This window comes from Hyla sarda, chromosome 9 (genome assembly GCF_029499605.1).
Source record: "Hyla sarda isolate aHylSar1 chromosome 9, aHylSar1.hap1, whole genome shotgun sequence".
In the NCBI taxonomy this organism is placed as follows: domain Eukaryota; kingdom Metazoa; phylum Chordata; class Amphibia; order Anura; family Hylidae; genus Hyla; species Hyla sarda.
Genome location: NC_079197.1, coordinates 97636578 through 97659395, shown reverse-complemented (window position 1 = coordinate 97659395; position 22818 = coordinate 97636578). Strand labels below are relative to the sequence as shown.

General features: G+C 41.9%; 1 protein-coding gene across 1 annotated transcript in view; it reads left to right on the top strand.

Moving 5' to 3' along the window:
• SMARCA1 (SWI/SNF related, matrix associated, actin dependent regulator of chromatin, subfamily a, member 1) overlaps positions 1-22818 on the top strand; it is a 163888-nt gene that overhangs the window by 76313 nt on the left and 64757 nt on the right. The window contains exons 9-12 of the mRNA XM_056539097.1: positions 6505-6573; positions 6662-6771; positions 9856-10082; positions 15653-15774. Of these exons, the coding sequence (XP_056395072.1) occupies positions 6505-6573; positions 6662-6771; positions 9856-10082; positions 15653-15774 (528 nt within the window). The remainder of the gene's footprint in view (positions 1-6504; positions 6574-6661; positions 6772-9855; positions 10083-15652; positions 15775-22818) is intronic.

The following is a 22818-nucleotide window of genomic DNA, read 5'->3' as shown; positions in this document are numbered from 1 at the left end:
GCTCCCATAGGAACCTATAACACTGCACACACTGATCTTCTATGCTGATCACTGGTTTCTCATAAGAAACCAGTGATCAACGATTCTGCCGCATGACTGCTCATGCCTGGATCTCAGGCACTGAGCAGTCATTCGGCGATCGGACAGCGAGGAGGCAGGTAGCCGCGGCTATCCCGAACAGCCCGACTGAGCTAGCCGGCCACTTTCGGTTTCACTTTTAGCTGCGCGGCTCAGCTCTGAGCGCGCGGCTAAAGGGTTAATAGCGATCGGCGCTGCGCGCTATTAGAGGCGGGTCCCGGCTTCACTATATACTGTGTAACCCCGCGTTATATCAGGAGAGCAGGACCAAGGGCGTACCTGTACGCCCTTGGTCCTTAAGAGGTTAAAGGTACTCCGGTTAAAGGTACTCCGGTGGAAAACTTTTTTTTAAATGAACTGGTGCCAGAAAGTTAAACAGATTTGTAAATTACTTCTATTAAAATATCTTAATCCTTTTAGTACTTTTTAGCAGCTGTATGCTACAGAGGAAATTCTTTACTTTTTAAATTTCTTTTTTTTTTGTGTTGTCCACAGGGCTCTCTGATGACACCTTTGTCCGTGTCAGGAACTGTCCAGAGCAGCATACTGTAGGTTTGCTATGGGGATTTTCTCCTGCTCTGGACAGTTCCTGATACGGGCATCAGATGTCAGCAGAGAGCACTGTGGACAACACAAAAAGATAAGATTTTCCTCTGTAGCAGGAACAGCTGCTAAAAAGTACTGAAAGGATCAAGATTTTTTAATAGAAGTAATTGACAAATCTGTCTTACTTTCTGGCACCAGTTCATTTAAAAAAAAAAGTTTTCCACTGGAGTACCCCTTTAACACTCCAATAATCTAAAATAAGGATAGCTTTATTGATCCTGCCTTGGTGGCTCACATCCCAATGAACGATCTTTAACCTACAATGTTGCTACATTTCTATGTGATATACAGAGTGGTGATTTTAATGCATAGATCAATAAATGTATAAATAAATTGGATCACCAAGTGAAATGGAGTGTCACCTCTTCATTTCTTCACATTTTACTTGTAAACTAGAAGTAACCACTATGGTCAGGCAACTAACAAATATTTGAGATCGCGGTGTGAACTTAGCTCAGTACAGAGTACTCACCAGTCACATTTCATACCTGTCCTCCTAACCAGTGTGGGAAGTTGCCAGCTAGAGCAAAATAAGCATCCAAACCTATATAAATCTAGTACTTGGCATAAAAAATAGTCATTTTAGATATTATCAGCCATATTACCTGACAATCCACAGACACATGGATTCATATGCTAGATCGTTCTGTATGGTCAGAAACAATCTACCTTAAACACAGCATATAGATCTGTGTGTCTGGGATTTGTAAGGTAACATGTTTATTTTTTAATAGCTATTTATAATGATCGTGGTGGTGCCCTGTATTAACCCTTCAGACGCGGCGATCAAAGCTGACCGCCGCGTCTGAAGGGAAAGTGACACTAACCCGGCTGTTCAGTTGGGCTGTTCGGGACCGCCGTGATTTCACCGCGGCGGTCCCGAACAGCCCGACTGAATAGCCAGGTCAGTGCTTACAGGACACCGGGGGGGACCTTACCTGCCTCCTCAGTGTCTTCTCCGTTCAGGGATCCCCTGTATGGCCGGCGCTCTCCTTCCTCGTCATCACGTCGTCGCGTACGCCGTCCCGTCATCCAATAGGAGCGGTGTGCGTTACGACGTGATGACGGCGACAGAGAGCGAGGATACCCGGCCAGCAGTAGAGACGTTCCGGAGCGACGGGGACACAGCGACAGCGATGGAGTGACATCCAGGGCAGCGGTGACAGGTCTGGAGCGGCGGGGACACGTGAGTATTACCTCCTATGCAGTGGTCTTCAATCTGCAGACCTCCAGATGTTGCAAAACTACAACTCCCAGCATGCCCGGACAGCCAACGGCTGTCCGGGCATGCTGGGAGTTGTAGTTTTGCAACATCTGGAGGTCTGCAGGTTGAAGACCACTATTGGGTTCAAAATCTTAATTTTTTAGATTTTGCACCTTTAAATTGGGTGCGTCTTATACGCCGGTGCGTCCTATAGGGGGAAAAACAAGGTACTAGTTCTGTACTGTACTCTGGTTTATCAAATGGAAATGTATGCTACAAATTTTTAAAGCACACTGATATGTCAAAGATTTAGATTGACTGGGGTTTCAGTGCTGAGACCCCCACCAGTCTCTAGATATAGCCGGGAAAATTGTATGGCTGTGCGCATCACTTCCCAGCTAACCTCAGGATCTGACTCATTGCAGGAGATGGGCCCCATAGAATTACAATGAAGCCCATCTCTGGCAATGAATTGAATCGGGCAGCCAGGTAGGGAGTAAAGCGCACAGCCGTGGGCTTCTCCTGACATCCTTGTTTTTCTCAGCACTGAGACCCTGGATGATCAAAACTTTTTCAGTATCCTTTGGATAGGGAATAAGATGTCTAGCAATGGAGTGCCCTTTTAAATAAAATGAATGCTATAACCATACAGCTCCTGTATAAAGTTGATCTACATATGTAGCACATTTGGGCAATCATTGACCTATGTAAACATTCCTGCACCATTAAAGTCCTTGTACATCAGTAGCACATCTACAGCACATGTGTAAACAGGGAATGTTCTACAGTGTTTTCTATATGAGTGGAGGGGGCGGAATAAATGACTGCGAGAACAATCCCCTCCTGGTAATTGACATGGGTCTATATTGTTGCTTAGCAAAACAAGCCTTGAGAATGGCTTTGGTTATAATTATTTTAGAGTGCCATTAATTCCAGGGCTGTACATAAAGAACAAGTTTAAATACAGGAGACAAAAATAAAGTACAATAAACATATTGCAACGTGGTAACAGACTGAAACATTCCTCCATGATTATCCTCTACTAGCACCCTTGAAATGTATCAGAAGTTTACTAGTGTGGATGTTTTGTATTTGCATGTTAGAATGAGGCTGGGTCCACACTACGTTTTGTCCCATACGGGAGCGCATACGGCAGGAGGGAGCTAAAAGCTCGCGCTCCCGTATGTTACCATATGCGCTCCCGTATGTCATTCATTTCAATGAGCCGACCGGAGTGAAACGTTCGGTCCGGTCGGCTCATTTTTGCGCCGTATGCGCTTTTACAACCGGACCTAAAACTGTGGTCAACCACGGTTTTAGGTCCGGTTGTAAAAGCGCATACGGCGCAAAAATGAGCCGACCGGACCGAACGTTTCACTCCGGCCGGCTCATTGAAATGAATGACATACGGGAGCGCATACGGTAACATACGGGAGCGCGAGCTTTTAGCTTCCCCCTGCCGTATGCGCTCCCGTATGGGACAAAACGTAGTGTGGACCCAGCCTGAGTGAGTTAGATGAGTTTTCACACTCTTTTGCCATTTTACCCAGACCTTTGCAATGTTAAAGGGGTACTAAAAATAGACTATGTATATATATATATATATATATATATATATTTATTTTTTTCTTTTGGCTCAGGGTGCTTTAAAAATTAAAAAAGCAACCATATCCACCTTCCTCGACCCTAGTGCACACTCTGATGTGTTGTCACTACAGAAGCAGCCTGCTGAGCCAATCAATGGCCATGCTGGTGACCCCCCTCAGTCACCAATCTGCTAAGTGGGGAAGTTCCTGCAGGGACAACATATCAGAGGAAACAGCAGGAACTGGAAACCATCAGAACAGCAGCAACGGGGACAAGGCAGGTGAGTAAATAGTTTTTTTATTTGTAAAGCTTAAAAATATAAAGCATAAATTAAAAAAAATAGAATACCTCTTTTATAAATTTATAAATACTTACTTTTTGGTCAACATCCTGCTGCTTCTTCCTTTTCTGATCCCTGCACCTTCAGTACCTATTTCTGTAGCTATCTTGAAATTGATGGCCCTCCCACTGCAGTGTTAAAAACTACACCACCCATGAGTCCCTGCACTTCTTTGTGTGGCTGAAATCTCCAGATCCTGTGTGCTTGCTTTAAAGCGTACCTGTGATATAATTCTTATAAATGTTACGTACTAGGTCATGCATATGCATTAAATGCATTTTTTATGTGTCTATCATCTGTATTTGGCTCACAAATCCCTCTGTTCTGCTGCTCTTCAGAAAGGGACATGTCTGAGACAAGCACTTAGCCCGCCCTCACTCACCAAGCCTTCACTTCCTCCTTGAGTGTGCTGTGCTGGGCCTCTTTATCCAATCAATGTAGGCTGCTCTTCAACCCCTTAAAGTGTTACTCCGCTACCCAGCATCCGGAACATTGAGTTCCGAACGCTGTGTGCGGGCTTCCGTGTTCACGCCCGCCCCCTCGTGACATCACGCCCCGTCATGTGACGTCACGTCCAACCCCCTCAATGCAAGTCTATGGGAGAGGGCATGACAGCCGTCGCTCCCCCTTCCCATAGACTTTCATTGAGGGGGCAGGCCGTGACGTCACGAGGGGGCGAGCGTGAACTCGGACACAGCATTCAGAACTTAATGTTCGGGATGCTGGGGAGCGGAGTAACCCTTAAATGACACAGGATGTATATTTATGTCCTTCACCTGCTCCCGCGACCCCGCGTCATATCGGGTCAGTTCCTGCAGCTGATGATAGCCGGGGTCCTGCGGCTAATACCGGACATCACTGATCGCAATGATGCCCGGTATTAACCCTTCAGACGCGGCGATCAAAGCTGATCGCCATGTCTAAAGTTAAAAGAAAGCATTCCCTGCTGCTCAGTCGGACTGATCAGGACCACCACGGTGAAACCCGATGGACACAAGGAGGGTCCCTACCTGCCTCCTCGTTGTCCAATCACCGAATGACTGCTCTGTGCCTGAGATCCAGGCAGGAGCAGTCAAGTGCCGAAAAACACTGATCAATGCTATGCTATGGCATAGCATTGATCAGTGTGGGCAATCAGTGTAATGCATGTTATAGTCCCCTATGGGAACTATAACGTTGCAAACAAAAAGTGGGAAAAAAGTTAATAAAGATGATTTAACCCCTTCTCTAATAAAAGTTTGAATCACCCCCCTTTTCCCATAAAAAAAAAAAAAAAACTGTGTAAATAAATATAAAAATATGTGGTATGGCTGCTTGCGTAAATGTCCAAAGCTAAAAAATTCAAAAGTCCAAAATAGCGTATTTTTGGTCACTTTTTATACCATAAAAAAAATGGCACCGATAAAAATTTGAGATCACGGTTCAAAAAATGAGCCCTCATATATCCCCGTATGCAGAAAAATAAAAAAGTTATAGGGGTCAGAAGATGACATTTTTAAACGTATACATTTTCCTGCATGTAGTTAGGATTTTTTCAGAAGTATGACAAAATCAAACCTATATAAGTAGGGTATCATTTTAATCATATGGACCTACAGAATAAAGATAATGTGTCATTTTTACAGAAAAGTACACTGCGTAGAAACTGAAGCCCCCAAAAAGTTACAAAAAGTTTTTTTTTTTTTTTTTCAATTTTGTCGCACAGTGATTTTTTTTTTTTTTTTGGTTTTGCTGTAGATATTTGGGTAAAATGACTGATGTCATTACAAAGTAGAATTGGTGGCGCAAAAGAAAAGCCCCAAATGAGTTTGTTGGTGCACAATTGAACGGGTTATGATTTTTAAAAGGTGAGGAGGAAAAAACGAAAGTGCAGAAATGGAAAAACCCTGCGTCCTTAAGGAGTTAACCTCCTCCTCCTCTATGTTTTCATGCTGCAGTTTGATTAGACAGGAGTGAGCACGGAGGAGTTCTAGTCCCATCCTCACTTCCTGGATTTCGGCCTAGCCTGTTCATCAGCTGGGTAAAAGATGATGCTTCAGCCAGACAGGGTTATGTTCTGGATGGTATAGAGACCCCCTAGTGGTCTTGTTTTAAAAGCCATGGTTTCTATATAAAAGAAAAATATTTTGGTTTAGAATTTTTAGTAGAAAGGTTAATGTTTTGCAAAGATTTACAACATTTGAAGTTTTTGATTCAGACAGGGTCCATTTAATAAGTTACTTTGCAGCCTGGCAGTCCTTCTCAGTTACTGAGATGGGAGGGACTCATAGCCAAGTCAGGGCTATAGGCCAGGGAGAGTGGGGGAGCAGTAGTATATGTGTCTCCTGTTTCTAAGGTGGGTTGTGGATGTAACTTTGTACATTCAATTAGATATTAACAGATGCACCGCAGTGGTTAATGCAATGCCCATGGGAGGGTTGTGAGGACTACAGCCATGTGTGCCCGCTTTTTTCTTACAGGGCACTACAGCACAGGTGCATTATAGCAAAGCTCCAATGTCTGGAAACCCATCTGCTCAGGCTCTGTAAATCATTGATATAATTTCCATATCACATGTCTGTATCTGCTGTTTATTAAGACCTCATGCATTGTGGGAATATCCCTTTTCATCATTTGCATCATTTTCTCTATCTTTGTATCTGTTTACATGATTAATTGTAATGCGTTTTGTAATCATTTTACTTTACAGGATTTTGATTCTTGGTTTGATACCAACAATTGTCTCGGGGACCAGAAGCTGGTTGAAAGACTTCATGCAGTAAGTATGGGTTTCTCTGTACATGGTAATTTTGCTTTTATCATGATTATAAATGTACTTATGGCTCCATCTTTATGTATTTTACCAGGTTTTAAAGCCATTTCTTTTGCGTCGTATAAAAGCTGAAGTTGAAAAAAGCCTTCCTCCAAAGAAGGAAGTGAAAATTTATCTGGGACTCAGTAAAATGCAGAGAGAATGGTAAGACAGATGTTTATCCATTACTACTATTAACCTAGCCCTAGACTTTATAGCTGTCGGCTGCATTAACAATCCCATCTGATCCCTATATACAGACATCGGATTTCAGAGTATATCATAATTTGGGCAGCATGAAGCATCTTACAGGTTACCTTTAAAGGTGCTGGTTTACAATCAAAGGGGCTTTGTAAGAGTAAGAAAACCTGCAGCAACAGTAAGAACAATGATAATTCATACACTATACATTACATTCAATATTCTTGTGATATAATCGTGTTACCACATAGCCCCTAGTCTCCAGCTAAGAAATTGTGTATGTGCTGTTTCCAAACACTAATCAGTCATAACATTAAAATCGGTGAGAGGTGAATTGAATTCGACTTATTGGCCGACATTTATCATTGTCTTTAGACTGTTTTTTGTGTCTACAAAAGAGGCGCAATTAGGGTTTATTTGCGCCTTTTTTTTTTTTTTGCACCTTCTGGTTTACACATTTCTGCTGATTTGGAGTTGCAATCCACTGATTTTGGCAATACACATGATATGGAAGGGTTTTATGAACTGCGCCTTTTTGTTTAAAGGTGCAAAAAAGGCACACAACCACTGAAAAGTCTCTAAAACTACACCTGCCCCGACTTAGCTTAGCTTTTTAGTGTATGCGAAGAGAGAAATTTCAGAAAATGTGACCTGCACAAAATTTATCAAATGCTCTGTGACCATTTAATAAATTTGATGCTCCTACACATTACCACCACACAAAAAAAGGTGTAGAAAAATGCTTCACTTACACCTACAATGATAAATGCTTCACTTACACCTACAATGATAAATGCTTCACTTACACCTACAATGATAAACGCCGGCCATTATCTTTTTACAATGGCATTTTTTTCAAGAAATTTGATATATTGGGCCATATGTGGACAGTCTATTATTGAAATTTATGTGTAAGATGCAAGAAAAATAGGCAAGTACAACGATCTAAGTGACTTTAACAAGGACCACATTGTGATGGCTAGAAAACAGTTTTTTTTTGGATGCCTAAGACTAGGTTGATGATTGTAAGAAACAAAGACTAGCCTGTCTGGTGCGGTCCTACAGAACAGTTGCTAGAAAAGATAATGTTATCTATGATAGGAATAATAGAACATATACTGCATTGCAGCTTGCTGTGTATGGGGCTAAAAGCAGCTGTCAAAGTACGCATGCAAACCCTGGTCCACTGCTGAAATTGCCTTTATTGAGCATCAGAATTTGTATGATGAAGCAATAGGAGAAGTTCTGGAATGACCTGATAAGCATGGATGGTTGGATGAATATGGATGTCTTATCTGGGGAAGAGATAATATCAGGATGCACTATAAATGCTCTGGGAAGTGCCCCTGGTATTCATGTACATGTTATATTGATACATACCACATACTTAAATATTGTTGTAGATTAAGTACACCCCTAGTGGCAGTAGCTTCCTGTCATACTCCAAAAATGGTTTTAGAAACATGACAACGTGTTGTAGGTGTTGATGTGACCATCACATTTTCCAGATCTCAATCCCATTGAGGATATATGGAATGTAATCGAAAAACAAGTCTGATCCATGGAGGCTGCACCTTAGTACTTGAATAATCTACTGCTAACATCTTGGTGAAAGGTATCATAGAACACCTCTAAAGATCTTGTGGAGTCCATTCCTAGATAGTCAGAGCTGTATTAGTAGGATGAGGGAGACCTACACAATATTATGCAGGGTTTTTTTAATATTATTGCTGATTGGTCTATCACATACAGAACTGTAGGTCAGATTGATGCTTTTTATTTAATGTCTATTCGATACATATTTTATTAAGGCTTTGAGCTTTAGGGGTACATGGTGTTTTCTTATTTAAAGAGAAAGAATTGGGGGCTGCTGTACACTGGGAGGTTTTATAAGTCTCTGCACAACCATTCTTACAGGCTATCAGATGAAATATGTGGATTGACTGCTCTTCATGTACTGTATCTAGTTTTCACTGACCAAGGTAGAAATGTAAAATTGGACTGAATATTCTTTCCAATCTGTTGTTGTCATCTTATATAGTACAAGAGCAGCACAGTGTGGCTCAGGAGCCAAATGCAGCTTCCCAAGACTGACCTGGATACTCTTTTTAATCATATCATTGTGGAAACAGAAACCTTGGGCACTGTCTACTGCCACTAGGAGGCTGGCACCAAGCACAAAAGGGGGTTAGCTCCTACCAGGCTTTACCCCTCCTGAAGGCAATAAGATAATCTATTTTAAACCTAGTGTCCATAGAAGGCAGGCACTCCTACTTTTTGTTTTCTTTTTTTTTTCTTTGTCTCTGTTATTCTGTAGTTGGGAAACAGAGAGGTTGCTGTCACCCTGTAATCCCTTCCCTACCCTCCCTACAAGCAGAGCGAATGGTGTCAATTCAAGAATACCTAATAGAACCACTAACTTAGGGGCATTCAGGTTCCTGCATTCAACTTGCTGAAATATCTGGTTTCAGCTGCCCATAGAAGTCTGTGGAAAGGGGAGAACGTGGAGGAGGGATGTGGCTGGAGAGATACAACAGGTAGGCAGACTGCAGGAGCTTAGACTGCTCAGTACTGCTCTATAATGCCCTCCATGCTGCTGCTGTTCCTTAGGGTGCACTGTAGAGATATAGGGAAGCAGATCCCCTCTTCTGTGTTTATGCTGTGTATGGGAGACATCATAGCAGCTAGTCTCTGCAAGTTATGATGTAGAATTGGTCTTTTTACAAGTGGTAAAAAAAAATTGTGTTATTTGGGTCCAAAATGTATGTATTCCTATATGCAAGGTTTTTTTTTTTGGCCTTTTTTTTTTGCAACTTTTATTGCAAAATAACTTTTCATGCGATAGTCATGGGAGATTAGAAAAGCTATGCTTTACTGTAATACAATTCTCACAGTAAAGTCTTCTCTAGAAATCAGGACACCAGGTCAGGTTTGGTGGTTTTAAAATGAACTTTAATTCTGGTTGTTACAAGAAAAATACTGAATTTACTGTTATGCTGTTGTGTTCTTCTACAGTCATATCCAGTAAAAGCTTTTATAACTCTTTAGGTACACAAAAATTTTAATGAAAGATATTGACATTCTGAACTCTGCTGGGAAAATGGACAAGATGCGTTTGTTAAATATACTGATGCAACTGCGCAAATGTTGCAACCACCCGTACCTGTTTGATGGGGCTGAGCCAGGACCCCCTTATACCACTGACACTCATCTTGTCTACAACAGTGGTAAGATGGTGGCTTTGGACAAACTGCTTCCAAAATTTAAAGAGCAAGGTAAATACTGGGCTTTGTTGTACTGCATACCAGAAAGAAGGCGCAGCTTCACACACCATACAGGTTCACAGGACAAAGAATATTCATGGCATTCATCATGCTTGTACCTCTTTTTACATTAGGTGCCCAATTTCTGTGGACACGTTATATATTCACCTTGAATTATGGTATTATGGACTCCGCTATGTGTCCACTGTATTTTCTGATGACTCCTATAAGCCGAACAGCACAATATTCCTTGTGTTGCTTTCGCTAAGAGGAGATCGGACCTGTCCCCATACTGTACTGTCCTTACATAACAGAGCCACTTTACAGAGACTTGAAGAGATAGACCTGCAGTAGAAAATATCTCTCAAACTGCTTAGGCTGGCTTAAAAATTAAATGAAAATAAAGAATACTCAGCTGCACGACACCCCAGCCGCTTCTGTTCCACATATCTACATTGACCAGTGGTTCATGTCTGGACATAGAGGGATTGCTCATCCCGTGATTAGCTGAGCTAGCATTTCCTTTGTGTCGACAACCAACATGGCTGTCTGGCTTCTATAGTCACTTTTGAAATATGACTGCTGCAAGATGAGCAAAAGTAATGAGATGCTCTTTATTACACCAGAAATTATTGAATAGGATCCCAAACGAAGCTATAAATAAAGGTGAACACTTATCAGCCAAGGAGGAGCTCACATCTCACTAATGTATATTTTGTATATGTTTCTCATGTATTTGCTTTACTATGGTGAGTGGAGTAACTTAGCTTTTAGATTCTTTAAAAATTACCTGCCATTTGAAAAATCTGTTAAAAGCTTTGATCAGTGGGGGTCTAAGTGTTCAGACCTCCCCCGATCAGGAGAACAAGCCAGGAAACATCTGCGCTGCCACATGATTTTCTTTCTGCCTCTGTGTCACGTGATCTAGACGCGCTCCTAGATTTACATTGCAAGTTTGACTCGAGAGAGTGCAAACTTCTTCTGACTTGTTCTCCTGATCGGTGAAACACTCGCCCGCCAATCCAAACAACTGACATGTCATTACGACATGTCAAAAGTTTTTCCAAATGATAGTGGGCATTTAACAGCTATAACTTTTTTTGGGCACCACCAGTTACCGTATTTATCGCCCTATAGGACACACCGGCATATAAGACACACCCAATTTTAAAGGTGCAAAATCTAGAAAAAAAAGATTCTGAACCAAACAGTGATCTTCAACCTGCGGACCTCCAGATGTTGCAAAACTACAACTCCCAGCATGCCCGGACAGCCGTTGGCTGTCCAGGCATGCTGGGAGTTGTAGTTTTGCAACATCTGGAGTTCCGCAGGTTGAAGACCCCTGATATAGGAGGTAATACTCACGTGTCCCCGCTGCTCCGAATCCGTCACCACTCGTCACTGCTGCCCTGGATGTCGCTCCATCGATGTCGCCGTGTCCCCGTGGTGTCCCCGACGCTCCGGACGTCTTCTTCCCCGGGATCCACGCTCTCCGTCGCCGTCATCACGTCGCTACTCATGCCACTCCGCCGCGCGACGACTTGATGACGTTGAAGGAGAGCACCGGCCATGCAGGGGATCCCGGCATGGAGCAGACACCGAGGAGGCAGGTAAGGTCCCTCCCAGTGTCCTGTAAGCTGTTCAGGATGCCGCGATTTCACCCGAACAGTCCCGACTGGGCAGGTCCCGAACAGCCAGACTGAGCAGCCGGGTTAGTGTCACTTTCGCTTCAGACGCGGCGGTCAGCTTTTATCGCCGCGTCTGAAGGGTTAATACAGGTCATCATTGCGATCGGTGATTTCCTGTATTAGCCGCGGGTCCCGGCCGTTGATGGCCGCAGGGACAGCCGCGATAGGTGTGCATTCGCCGTATAAGACGCACCAACTTTTCCCCCCAGTTTTGGGGAAGAAAAAGTGCGTCTTATACGGCCAAAAATACGGTAACTAGAAAAAAAAATAACAAATATGAGCAACGACAGTTCTGTGAATTATGTATATTACAAGCTAAAACTACATTTGCCCACTGACAAAGAAATGATCAGTCTATAATTTGAATGATTTGAACAGTGACAAACAGAATGATAACAATACAATAAAAAAAAAAAGCATTTCAAATGAGTTATGAATTGATTTGCATTGTAATAAGTATTTGACCCATTTGCTACATATGACTTAGTGGCAAAACCCTTGCTGGCAATCGCAGAGGTCAGATGTTTCTTGTTGTTGGCCCCAGGTTTTCAGACATCTCAGGCGGAATTTTTCCCTAGGATGATGTATGACAACTCAAACCTTCAGCTCCCTCAACAGATTTTCTAGGAGATTAAGGCCTTGAGATTGACTAGGCCCCTCCAGGATCTTAATGTGCTCCTTCTTGAGCCACTCCTTTGTTGCTTTGCTCATGTGTTAGATCATTGTCATGGAATACCTATCCACCACCTAATTTCAATGCCTCGGCAGTGGAAAGGAGGGTCCTTGATGGTACATGGGCCCCATCCATCATCCCTTTGATGCAGGGAAGTTGACCTGTCTCTTAAGCAGAAAAACACCCCAAAGTTTAATGTTTCCACTTCCATTTTGACAGTGGGGATGATGTTCTTGGGAGGTCATAGGCAGCATTCCTCCTTTTCCAAACCTGGCGAGTTGATGCCAAAGAGATTGATTTTGGTCTCATCTGACCACCACACTTTCATCCAGTTCCCCTCTGAATCATTGAGATATTTATTGACGAACTTTGGATGGGTTGAAGTAATGGGTTAAAGACATATTCATTTATTTATTTTTTCCTTTTAACGCTAGTGGGGGTATGTATTTCTGGGTATGTGCAATATTGGCTGCATATACCATGAAGAGTGGTATTTTACACGGCTATGAATATATATTTTTGTGTAACATTGCATATTATGGAGATACATACTCTACATATTTATGGATTCTCTCTAATTATTTATGAAAGGCTGACTACTATATGCAGTTTGCAAGTTCATGTATTTTATTTTTTCAAAGAATTATAGGATTAAAAAACCTTTAGATGGACCTGTACTTGTGCTTTCTTTAGCATGGGGACCTTGTGGGCACTGTAAGATTTTATTCCTTCATAGAATGTGTTACTAATTGTTTTCTTGGGGACTATTGTCATGTAGTTCTGGGCTTATTCCTCACTGTTCTCATGATCATTGAAAATTCACAAGATGAGATCTTACATGGAGCTTTTGACCAAGGGCAATTGACAGTTATTTTGTGTTTTTTCCATTTCTGAATAATCGCACCAACTGTGGTAAACATCTCACTAAGCTTCTTATCAATGGTGTTGTAGCTCATTCCAGCCATGTGTAGGTCTACAATCTGGTCCCTGACATCCTTGGACAGTTTGTTGGTCTTGATTATGGTTGATTAAGAGTATGGAATCTGTATGATCTATATGATGCTTCTGTCTCCCCTTAAGAGAGTGCTCCTAATCTCATCCCACTACCTGAATAAAATATGATACAGTACTTATTTAAAATGCATTTTTTCTGGATTTTTTGTTGTTCTGTCTCTCACCGTTCAAATAAACCTACCATTAAAATGATATACTGATAATTTCTTTGTTAGTGAGCAAAAGTACAAAATCAACAGAGGATCAAATAATTTATTTCCTTTATTGTACTGTAGTTGCTGACATGACAAAACGTCTGTCACAATTGTCACTGTGTGGAAACAAGGAGGAATAGGATACCTAGAAGTAGGACAAATGGAAATCAAACAGAAAGTGCCTTTGTTTTCTTTGCCCGTAGCTTGTAAACTTCGGCTGAACAGTTGGAGGGGTCACCAACTTTCGTAGGGGCACGCTTCCTCCCCGCCCTGACCCGAACCCAGCATTGAGTCCTGTATGTCCATCATGCAGGTTCGGGCGGAGAGGAGGCGTCCCACTGCGACTTTGCCAGCACCTCCAACTGTTCGATCAAAATAAAAACCGCTACAATATACGTTTTCAAGCTGCAGGCAAAGGAAACTAAGGTTCCGGCTGTATGATCTTCCTATGCTCTAAATGATGGTGCCTGCACTTCTGTTCTTTGTACAGAGTTGACAGTTGCACTTTAATATGCCATCTCATGACACAAGTATTAATTGTTATAGGTCATACAGTTGTAGCTTAGGACTGCATTGACAATATTTAAAACCTCTTGAAACTTTAAGAGCTACCAGACAGCGCTGTGTATAGGGCGGACTAAGATAGCTAAGAGCCTGGGGCAGGAAGACTATATGGACCCTGTGCTGTACTTCAGTAGAACCTGCCATTTGCTTCTTAAGCGAATCCCTCATAGATAAACTAATTGTCTAGGGAAGGGGGCGTGGCATCACTTCTCCGTCTCGGGAGCAGCGCCCGGCACAGAATGCCAGGTGCTGCACGAGGATCACGGGGGATCCCAGCGGAGGGACTCCCACGATCAGACATCTTATCCCCTATCAGAAGTTTTACAAGTGAATTTAATGGTTAGAAACCCACAAACAAATAAACAACAGTTTTTTGAGGTGCAAAAGGGCCATTTTTATATCTCATGATATGACCCAAAAACTGATTGTGGGCGTAGGTGTACAAGCAATGTATCATAATAGGATGCAGTATTTTTATATATTCCTGGCATTGTCTCAATGTGTGTGGGATAAAACAGGAGAATATAATGATAGATGCGAAACCTGACATTGATTTCTTATCCTGTGGCTGCTGCACTTTTGGCCTTTACACCCAAGGGATTTCATTTTACAAGGCTGGTGCATGACTACACAATAAGGGGAACATTAAAGTGCATGTTCTTTTATGGATTGTCAGTGGAGAATTACAGGCACATGGTTCCTAAAAAGCAGCATTATCATACAAAACCACTGTGCGCTCCTTTATGTGTATTCACTGCAGTACTGTGTGTGTTTGTATAGTTTTGTTTTTTTTTAAAACATTTTTGAAAATGTTCTATTATGCTTTTTATATTATATTCAGTGGAGAAATAAAAAAAAACACAAAACAACAGGCTTTGGGTTTGCCGTGCTGCTGATGAGAACACAGCAGGCCCCCAAAATCACATTGTTGAATAAATTAGGTAAAATTGGAATTCATACATTACCATCCACTTACAGTTGACATCCGAGCTGCATTTTTTAATAGGTTAAAGAGAACAGTGGGGAAAAAGCCACATAGACTTTAGCTGAAGCAGTTTGGGGATTTTCTCCTGTTACACTAGATGGCGTTGCGGCACTACAATCCTGTCTTTGGCATGCCATCAATTCTGATGCTTAGACAGTCGCTCCCAGTTCCTCTTGGTAGAAAGCTCTAAATCCTACACTGTCTTTATTATGTTTTAAGCTGATTTATTTTATACATTATAGAATATATTAGAATACATTTCTTAGAAGTTGCCAGGTCTGATACAACATTTAACAATGCATATTCTTGAGAATAACAAACCATACATTAACACTTGAATCCATTATAGTGATGGCTTTTGTGAACAAACAAGAAAAAAAAAAAAGCTTTTATTGTATTTGTGTACTTTTGTATGCTCAGAAAATATGCACGATAGTGGCTATCGATATTCTTCTTTTCTGTAGGTTCGAGGGTCCTGATATTCAGTCAGATGACCCGAGTGCTCGACATTCTGGAAGATTACTGCATGTGGCGTGGCTATGAGTACTGCCGCCTTGATGGGCAGACACCACATGAAGAAAGAGAGGTAATGTCAGATAGCTTTCATCTGCAGAATACTGGAAGTTCACTGGAACGATTTTTCAGTCCTGGATTTCTCCCACTGAGGACTTTGTAGGTCATGATGCCTCATGGACGGCTTATCAGCATAGCTAGGCTTCAAAGATAAAGGATTTCCTTAATAGATCTTACATACAATTATATGAACTGATTGTGCATGTAGCAGTCTGCTATAATAGGATGCTGTATTATTTTGTTATATTGGCTGCCTGTTACTTATTTAGTATGCCTGCCATCTATGTTTGCGGGATAAAACTGGAGGACTTGTTACCTTATTTTACTCACATTAAATATTGACAGAGTACCTCCCATAACTGAGTACACCCCTCACTTTTTTGTAAATATTTATTTATTTATGTCTTTTTATGTGACACTCTGATACAATATACAGTAGTGAGTGCACAGTCTGTATAACAGTGTCTATATGTTGTGTCCCCTCAAACTTACTCAACACACAGCCATTAATGTCTGAGTACACCCCTAAGTGGAAATGTCCAAATTGGGCCCAAATTGTCAATATTTTGTGTGGCTACCATTATTTTCCAGCACTGCCTGAAGCCTCTTGAGCATGATATTCACCAGAGCCTCACAGGTTTCCACTGGAGTCCTCTTCCATGACAACACCACAGATATTTTGGATGGTAGAAACCTTTTGCTCCCCCACCTTCCATTTGAGGATGCCCCACAGATGCTCAATAGGGTTTCAGTCTGGAGACATGCTTGACTAGTCCATCACTTTTACCCTCAGATCCCCTTGTCTTGGAGGAGTGTTTGGGGTAATTCTCATGCCCTGTGGACCAATTAGAATACTGCTCCTTGTGGATCATGCTCTGTTTCAGTATGTCACAGTTAGCACCCCCCCCCCCTTTAATCTCATCCCACCCCTTCGACCTTTGCAGCAATGCTGGCAGCACTCATACACCTATTTCCCGTAGACAATCTCTGGATATGACACTGAGCACTTGCACTCAACTTCTTTGGCCAACCATGGCGAGGTCTGTTCAGAGTGAAACCTGTCCTGTGAAACTGCTCTATGGTCTTTGAACACAATTAACACAAGGAAACAAAAATGCTTGGCACCGTCACTTTAAATAGAATACTCAGTTCATGAAACATATTTTTTATTGAACAATGTTGCCGAGGTAAAGCAATACAAATCTCAGTTTTATGTATAATAAAGTCATAGAGATAATACAGGAAAAAAATATACAGAAATAACAACCAGAACACTCAGTTCAATCGTGGAGGATATGGCAGAGGAGTGTCAGTGTAGCGGTGTAGTACTATAATAGCAGAGCTATTGCTTTAGGTAGTGCTGCCCGTCTAATCATGTAAGGCTCAGCAAAAATGAAAGAGGGAGCACTCGCCTGATCAAGCGGGTAATAGATCCTTATTTATTTCTCAATATAGTACAAACCTCTTTGGAGGCAGAACAGAAGGGGCAGGTGTGGGGGTGGGATGGTTTAAAGGGGTACTTTTTTTTTATTTTTTTTAAATCAACTGGTGCCAGAAAGTTAAACAGTTTGTAAATCACTTCTATTTAAAAATCTTAATCCTTCCAGGACTTGTCAGCTGCTGTATGTTCCAGGGGAAGTTATTTTATTTTTGAATGTCCTTTCTGTCTGACTACAGTGCTCTCTGCTGACACCTCTGTCCATTTTAAGAACTGTCCAGAGTAGGGGCAAATCCCATAGCAAACCTATCCTGGTCTGGACAGTTCCTAAAATGGACAGCGGTGTCAGCAGAGAGCACTGTGGTCAGACATAATGGAAATTCATACAGCAGCTGAAAAGTACTAGAAGGATAACGTTTTTTAAATAAAAGTAATTTACAAATCTGTTTAACTTTCTGGCATCAGTTTATTTAAAAAAACATTTTTTCCAGGGGAGTACCCCTTTAAACACAACAGTGGGCAGTGGAATGTGTCACGCTTTCCACACTTCGCCAGGCCATAGATGTTTCCATTTTTCTGGCATTTTATCCCCAATTCCCCTCCAAACCCTTCCCTTAATTCCCCTACAAAACCTCAGGAAAACCTGAAAAAGGGTGTGGAGCCATGATTTTACACCAAAACTACCAAATTACTAATAAATTCCCCCAAATCCTGTGAATATATCCCCGGAAATTCTAATTAATAAATATATGGTCATAACTTTTTTTTTTTGCCTTTTTTTCCCCTTACCTGTGCCATCCCCATAGTAAATACAGTGGAATCATGCAAGTCTGACATTCTGAGTTTTGTGATTGGTTGCTATTGTCAAAACCAGACAGTTCTAAGGTAGATTGATAAAACTTTTAACTGTTATATTATTATTTTGTTATAGTAAGGACTGTGCAATGCTTGGGAAAATGGGATTTGTTTAAATAACTACTGATAAAGTATGAAAGATAAAGTCTTCCCAAGCATCATTTCTAGAAGTAGCACACCAGTACAGCCTAAGAATGAGCAATCCCCCATTCAAAGCCATGTCAGGAGGGATAGTCCACCTCCAAAATACATAGCAAACTGTGGTCACAAATGAAAACTATATTCCATCAACATGCTGCAGCTGGTTGTAAATCCTTTCTTCTAGCAGCAGCACTTATGTTCCCTTTATCTGTTTCCAGCATCCATGTGCATTACTTGTTGGCACCTGAAAATACAGCATCTGGATGATGTGTAGGGAATAATTACTTTCCATTTTCCAATTTCTTTTCTCTATATTTTCTTATTGCTGCATGCTTTTGGTGGCACAGTTTATGGCATTTCTTTCTTTATTGACTTTAATATAGAAAAATAGAAAATCATGTAGTAAACACTTTTCTGTAGAAGAAATTGTGAGGATGTTTCCTGGACCTGTTTAGCTGGAGCTCCCTTCAATGTTTCATCTTTCTGAGAGTACGTTCCCTTGCTGCAAACTGGCTTCTAAATCTGCCCGTGTGAACGTACCTTAGTAGAAGTTTAAAGGGGTACTCTGCTGCTCAGCGTTTGGAACAAAATGTTCTGAACGCTTAGAGCCGGCGCTGGGAGGAGCTTGTTAGGGATTGTGTGTATATAGGCACAGACTCATTAGCTGGTTGTCACGCCGAGCGCTCCGGGCCCCGCTGCTTCCCCGGAGCGCTCGCGGCGTTCCCCTGCGCTGCTTCAATGTTACCGGCGGGGACGCGATCCGAGGCACGGGACGTGCCCGCTCTCGGATCGCGTCCCGTATCTCTCACCTGCCCCGTCCTCCTGCTCAGTCCCGGCATGCGCAGCCCCGCTCTCTAGGGCGCGCACGCGCCGGGTCTCTTAGATTTAAAGGACCAGTGCACCATTAATTGGTGCCTGGCCCAATTAGTTCCTTACACTCCCTCCACTATAAAAACCCACTTCCCCTTCCTGTCCTTGCCGGATCTTGTTGCCCTGAGAAAGCGTTTCTGTGTGTCCAATTGCCTGTGTTTCCAGACCCTTGCCCCTGACTACGAACCATTGCTGCCTGCCCAGACCTTCTGCTACGTCCGACCTTGCTCTTGCCTTGTCCCAGTGTACCGTGCCTGTCTCAGCTGTCAGTGAGGTTGAGTCGCTATCTGGTGGAACGACCTGGGGGTTACCTGCCGCTGCAAGTCCATCCCGCTTTGCGGCGGGCTCTGGTGAAAACCAGTAACCCCTTAGATTCCGTTCCCCTGGTTACGGCCCATGCCATCACCTCACTGAAACAAAGGATCCACCACCTGTGTCATCTCCGTATACCAGTCCGGATCCTGACACTGGTCTAATTCATTAGCTGCATATTCAAAGTGCTGCTATTTCTAAGTGCATTGGAGAGATATTGCAGGAGCTAGTAAGGATTTGTTTGTTTAAAATGTTCCCCTCTTTAAAATGGCAGACTTGGTTCAATGCATGAATTGTGCATTTATTTCATGTTCCACTCTTTAGAGGTTTGGATGCTGTCAGATCTGTAGACAGTTCTTACTGCAGCAGGAAATTGAAATCTCAGATGTTTAAATTATCTGTTTAACAAACTCAGGCTGGGACTGCTGCAATGCCGATGCCACAGAGGACCCCTAGAAATTGCAGATGGGTTACTATAGGTTCTGGAAGACTTAGAGTTGTGGATAGAAGACATATTCCACAGTCTGTGGTTCTCCATAATTAATTTGCAGCACTCTCAGATTGTAAGGGCAACATGGATATTGGCTCATGCACAGAGGGTGAGGAACCATCGACTCCTATGTCTAATGTATGCAAGACTACATCCAAGGACAAAAAAGATAAAGTGAAGTCTGAAAGGAAGCCGCTGTTGCTGTGTGATTCTATCATAAGAAGTGTGGAGCTTAAGGAAAATGGTTTTGTGAGATGTCTCCCTGGTGTTACTGCTTGAAGAAATAGAAGACGTATTCTTAATTTTGTTGAGCAAACAAAGCAGGAAGGGGACGTGGATGCTCTTGTCCATCTAGGGGCAAATGACCTGGCTTGCAATTAAGTTTCAGAGGTGAAGGAATCTTTTATCACACTTGGTAATGATGTACAGGATTTTGCATCCACTGTTTCATTTTCTGAAGTTCTGCCTATGCATAATGTTCAGAATGATAGGCAGAGGCGCATTAACCCCTTAAGGACTGAGCCCTTTTTCACCTTAAGGACTGAGCCCTTTTTTGCAATTCTGACCACTGTCACTTTATGCATTAATAACTCTGGGATGCTTTTACCGTTTATTCTGGTTCAGAGATAGTTTTTTCGTGACGTATTCTACTTTAACATAGTGGTAAATTTTCGTCGTTACTTGCATCCTTTCTTGGTGAAAAATCCCCAAATTTCATGAAAATTTTTAAAATGTTGCATTTTTCTAACTTTGAAGCTCTCTGCTTGTAAGGAAAATGTATATTCCAAATAAATTATATATTGATTCACAAATACAATATGTCTATTTTATGTTGGCATCATAAAGTTGACATGTTTTTACTTTTGGAAGACATAAGAGAGCTTCAAAGTTCAGCAGCAATTTTCCAATTTTTCATGTAAATTTCAAAATCAAAATTTTTCAGGGACCAGTTCAGTTTTGAAGTGGATTTGAGGGGCTTTCATGTTAGAAATACCCCATAAATTACCCCATTATAAAAACTGCACCCCTCAAAGTATTCAAAATGACATTCAGAAAGTTTGTTCACCCTTTAGGAATAGCAGAAACGTGAAGGAGAAAATTCAAAATCTTCATTTTTTACACTCACTTGTTCTTGCAGAGCAACTTTTTGAATTTTTACAAGGGGTAAAAGGAGAGAAATCCCCCCAAAATTTGTATCCCCATTTCTCTCGAGTAAGGAAACACCTCATATGTGGATGTAAAGTGTTCCGTGGGTGCACTAGAGGGCTCAGAAGGGAAGGAGCGACAATGGGTTTTTGGGGGGCATGTTGCATTTACGAAGCCCCATGGTGCCAGAACAGCAACAAACAAAATCGCACATGGCATACTATTTTGGAAACTACACCCCTCAAGGAACGTATAAAGGGGTACAGTGAGCCTTAACAGGGGTTTGATGACTTTTCGTAAAATTCGGACATGTAAATGAAAATAATTTTTTTTCACCATAAAGAATTTTTTCCCGTAAATTTCAAATTTTTACAAGGGGTAATAGGAGAAAATGCCCCCCATGATTTGTAACCCCATTTCTTCTGATTATGGAAATACCCCATGTGTAGACGTCAAGTGCTCTGCTGGTGCATTACAATGCTCAGAAGAGAAGGAGTCACATTTGGCTTTTGGAAAGCAAATTTTACTGAAATGGTTTTTGGGGGGCATGTCGCCTTTAGGAACCCCCTATGGTGCCAGAACAGTGGATCTGTTGGAACAATAGGCTGTGCAAATGAAAAATTACATTTTTCATTTTCACGGACCACTGTTCCAAAAATCTGTCAGACACCTGTGGGGCGTAAATGCTCAATGTATCCCTTTATTACATTCCGTGAGGGGTGTAGTTTCCAAAATGGGGTCACATGTGGGGGGGGGTCTATTGTTCTTGCACTATGGGGGCTTTGTAAACTCACATGGCCTTCAATTCTGGACACATTTTCTCTCCAAACTTTACATCCACATATGGGGTATGTTCTTACTAAGAAGTGGGGTTACAATTTGGGGGGGGGGGGCTTTTTTTCCTATTTTCCGTTGTGAAAATGAAAAATTTTGTGTAACACCAGCATTTTAGTTAAAAAAAACATTTTCTTTTTTATTTTCCCATCCAACTTAATGAAAATTTGTCAAACAGCTGTGGGGTGTTAAGGCTCACTATACACCTTTTTATGTTCCGTGATGGGTGTAGATTCCAAAATGCGGTCACAAGTGGGCATTTATTTTTTTGCGTTTACGTCAGAACTGCTGTAAAATCAGCTAACCGTGTGAAAATCACCAATTTAGGCCTCAAATGTATATAGTGCGCTCTCACTCCTGAGCCTTGTAGTGCGTCCGTAGGGCATTTTACGCCCACCTATGGGGTATTTCCGTAATGAGGAGAAATTGCGTTACAAATTTTGAGGCCTTTTTTCCTTTTACCTCTTGTGAAAATAAAAAGTATGGGGCAACACCAGCATGTTAGTGTAAAAAGGGGTAAAAGGAGAAAAAGCCCCCAAAATGTGTAACACAATTGCTCCCAAGTATGTGTACACCCCATATGTGTCCCTAAAATGTCTCCTTGAAATACGACAGGGCTTCAAAATGAGAGAGCGCCATGCACATTTGAGGACTATATTAGGGATTGCACGGGGGTGGACATAGGGGTATTCTACGCCAGTGATTCACAAACAGGGTGCCTCCAGCTATTGCTAAACTCCCAGCATACCTGGACAGTCAGTGGCTGTCCTCAAATGCTGGGAATTGTTTTTTTGCAACAGCTGGAGGCTCCGTTTTGGAAACACTGCCGTACGATACTTTTTTCATTTTTATTGGGGGGACAGTGTAAGGGGGTGTATATGTTGTGTTTTACCCTTTATTATGTGTTAGTGTAGTGTAGTGTCTTTAGGGTACATTCGCACTTGCGGTGGTTTACGGTGAGTTTCCTGCTA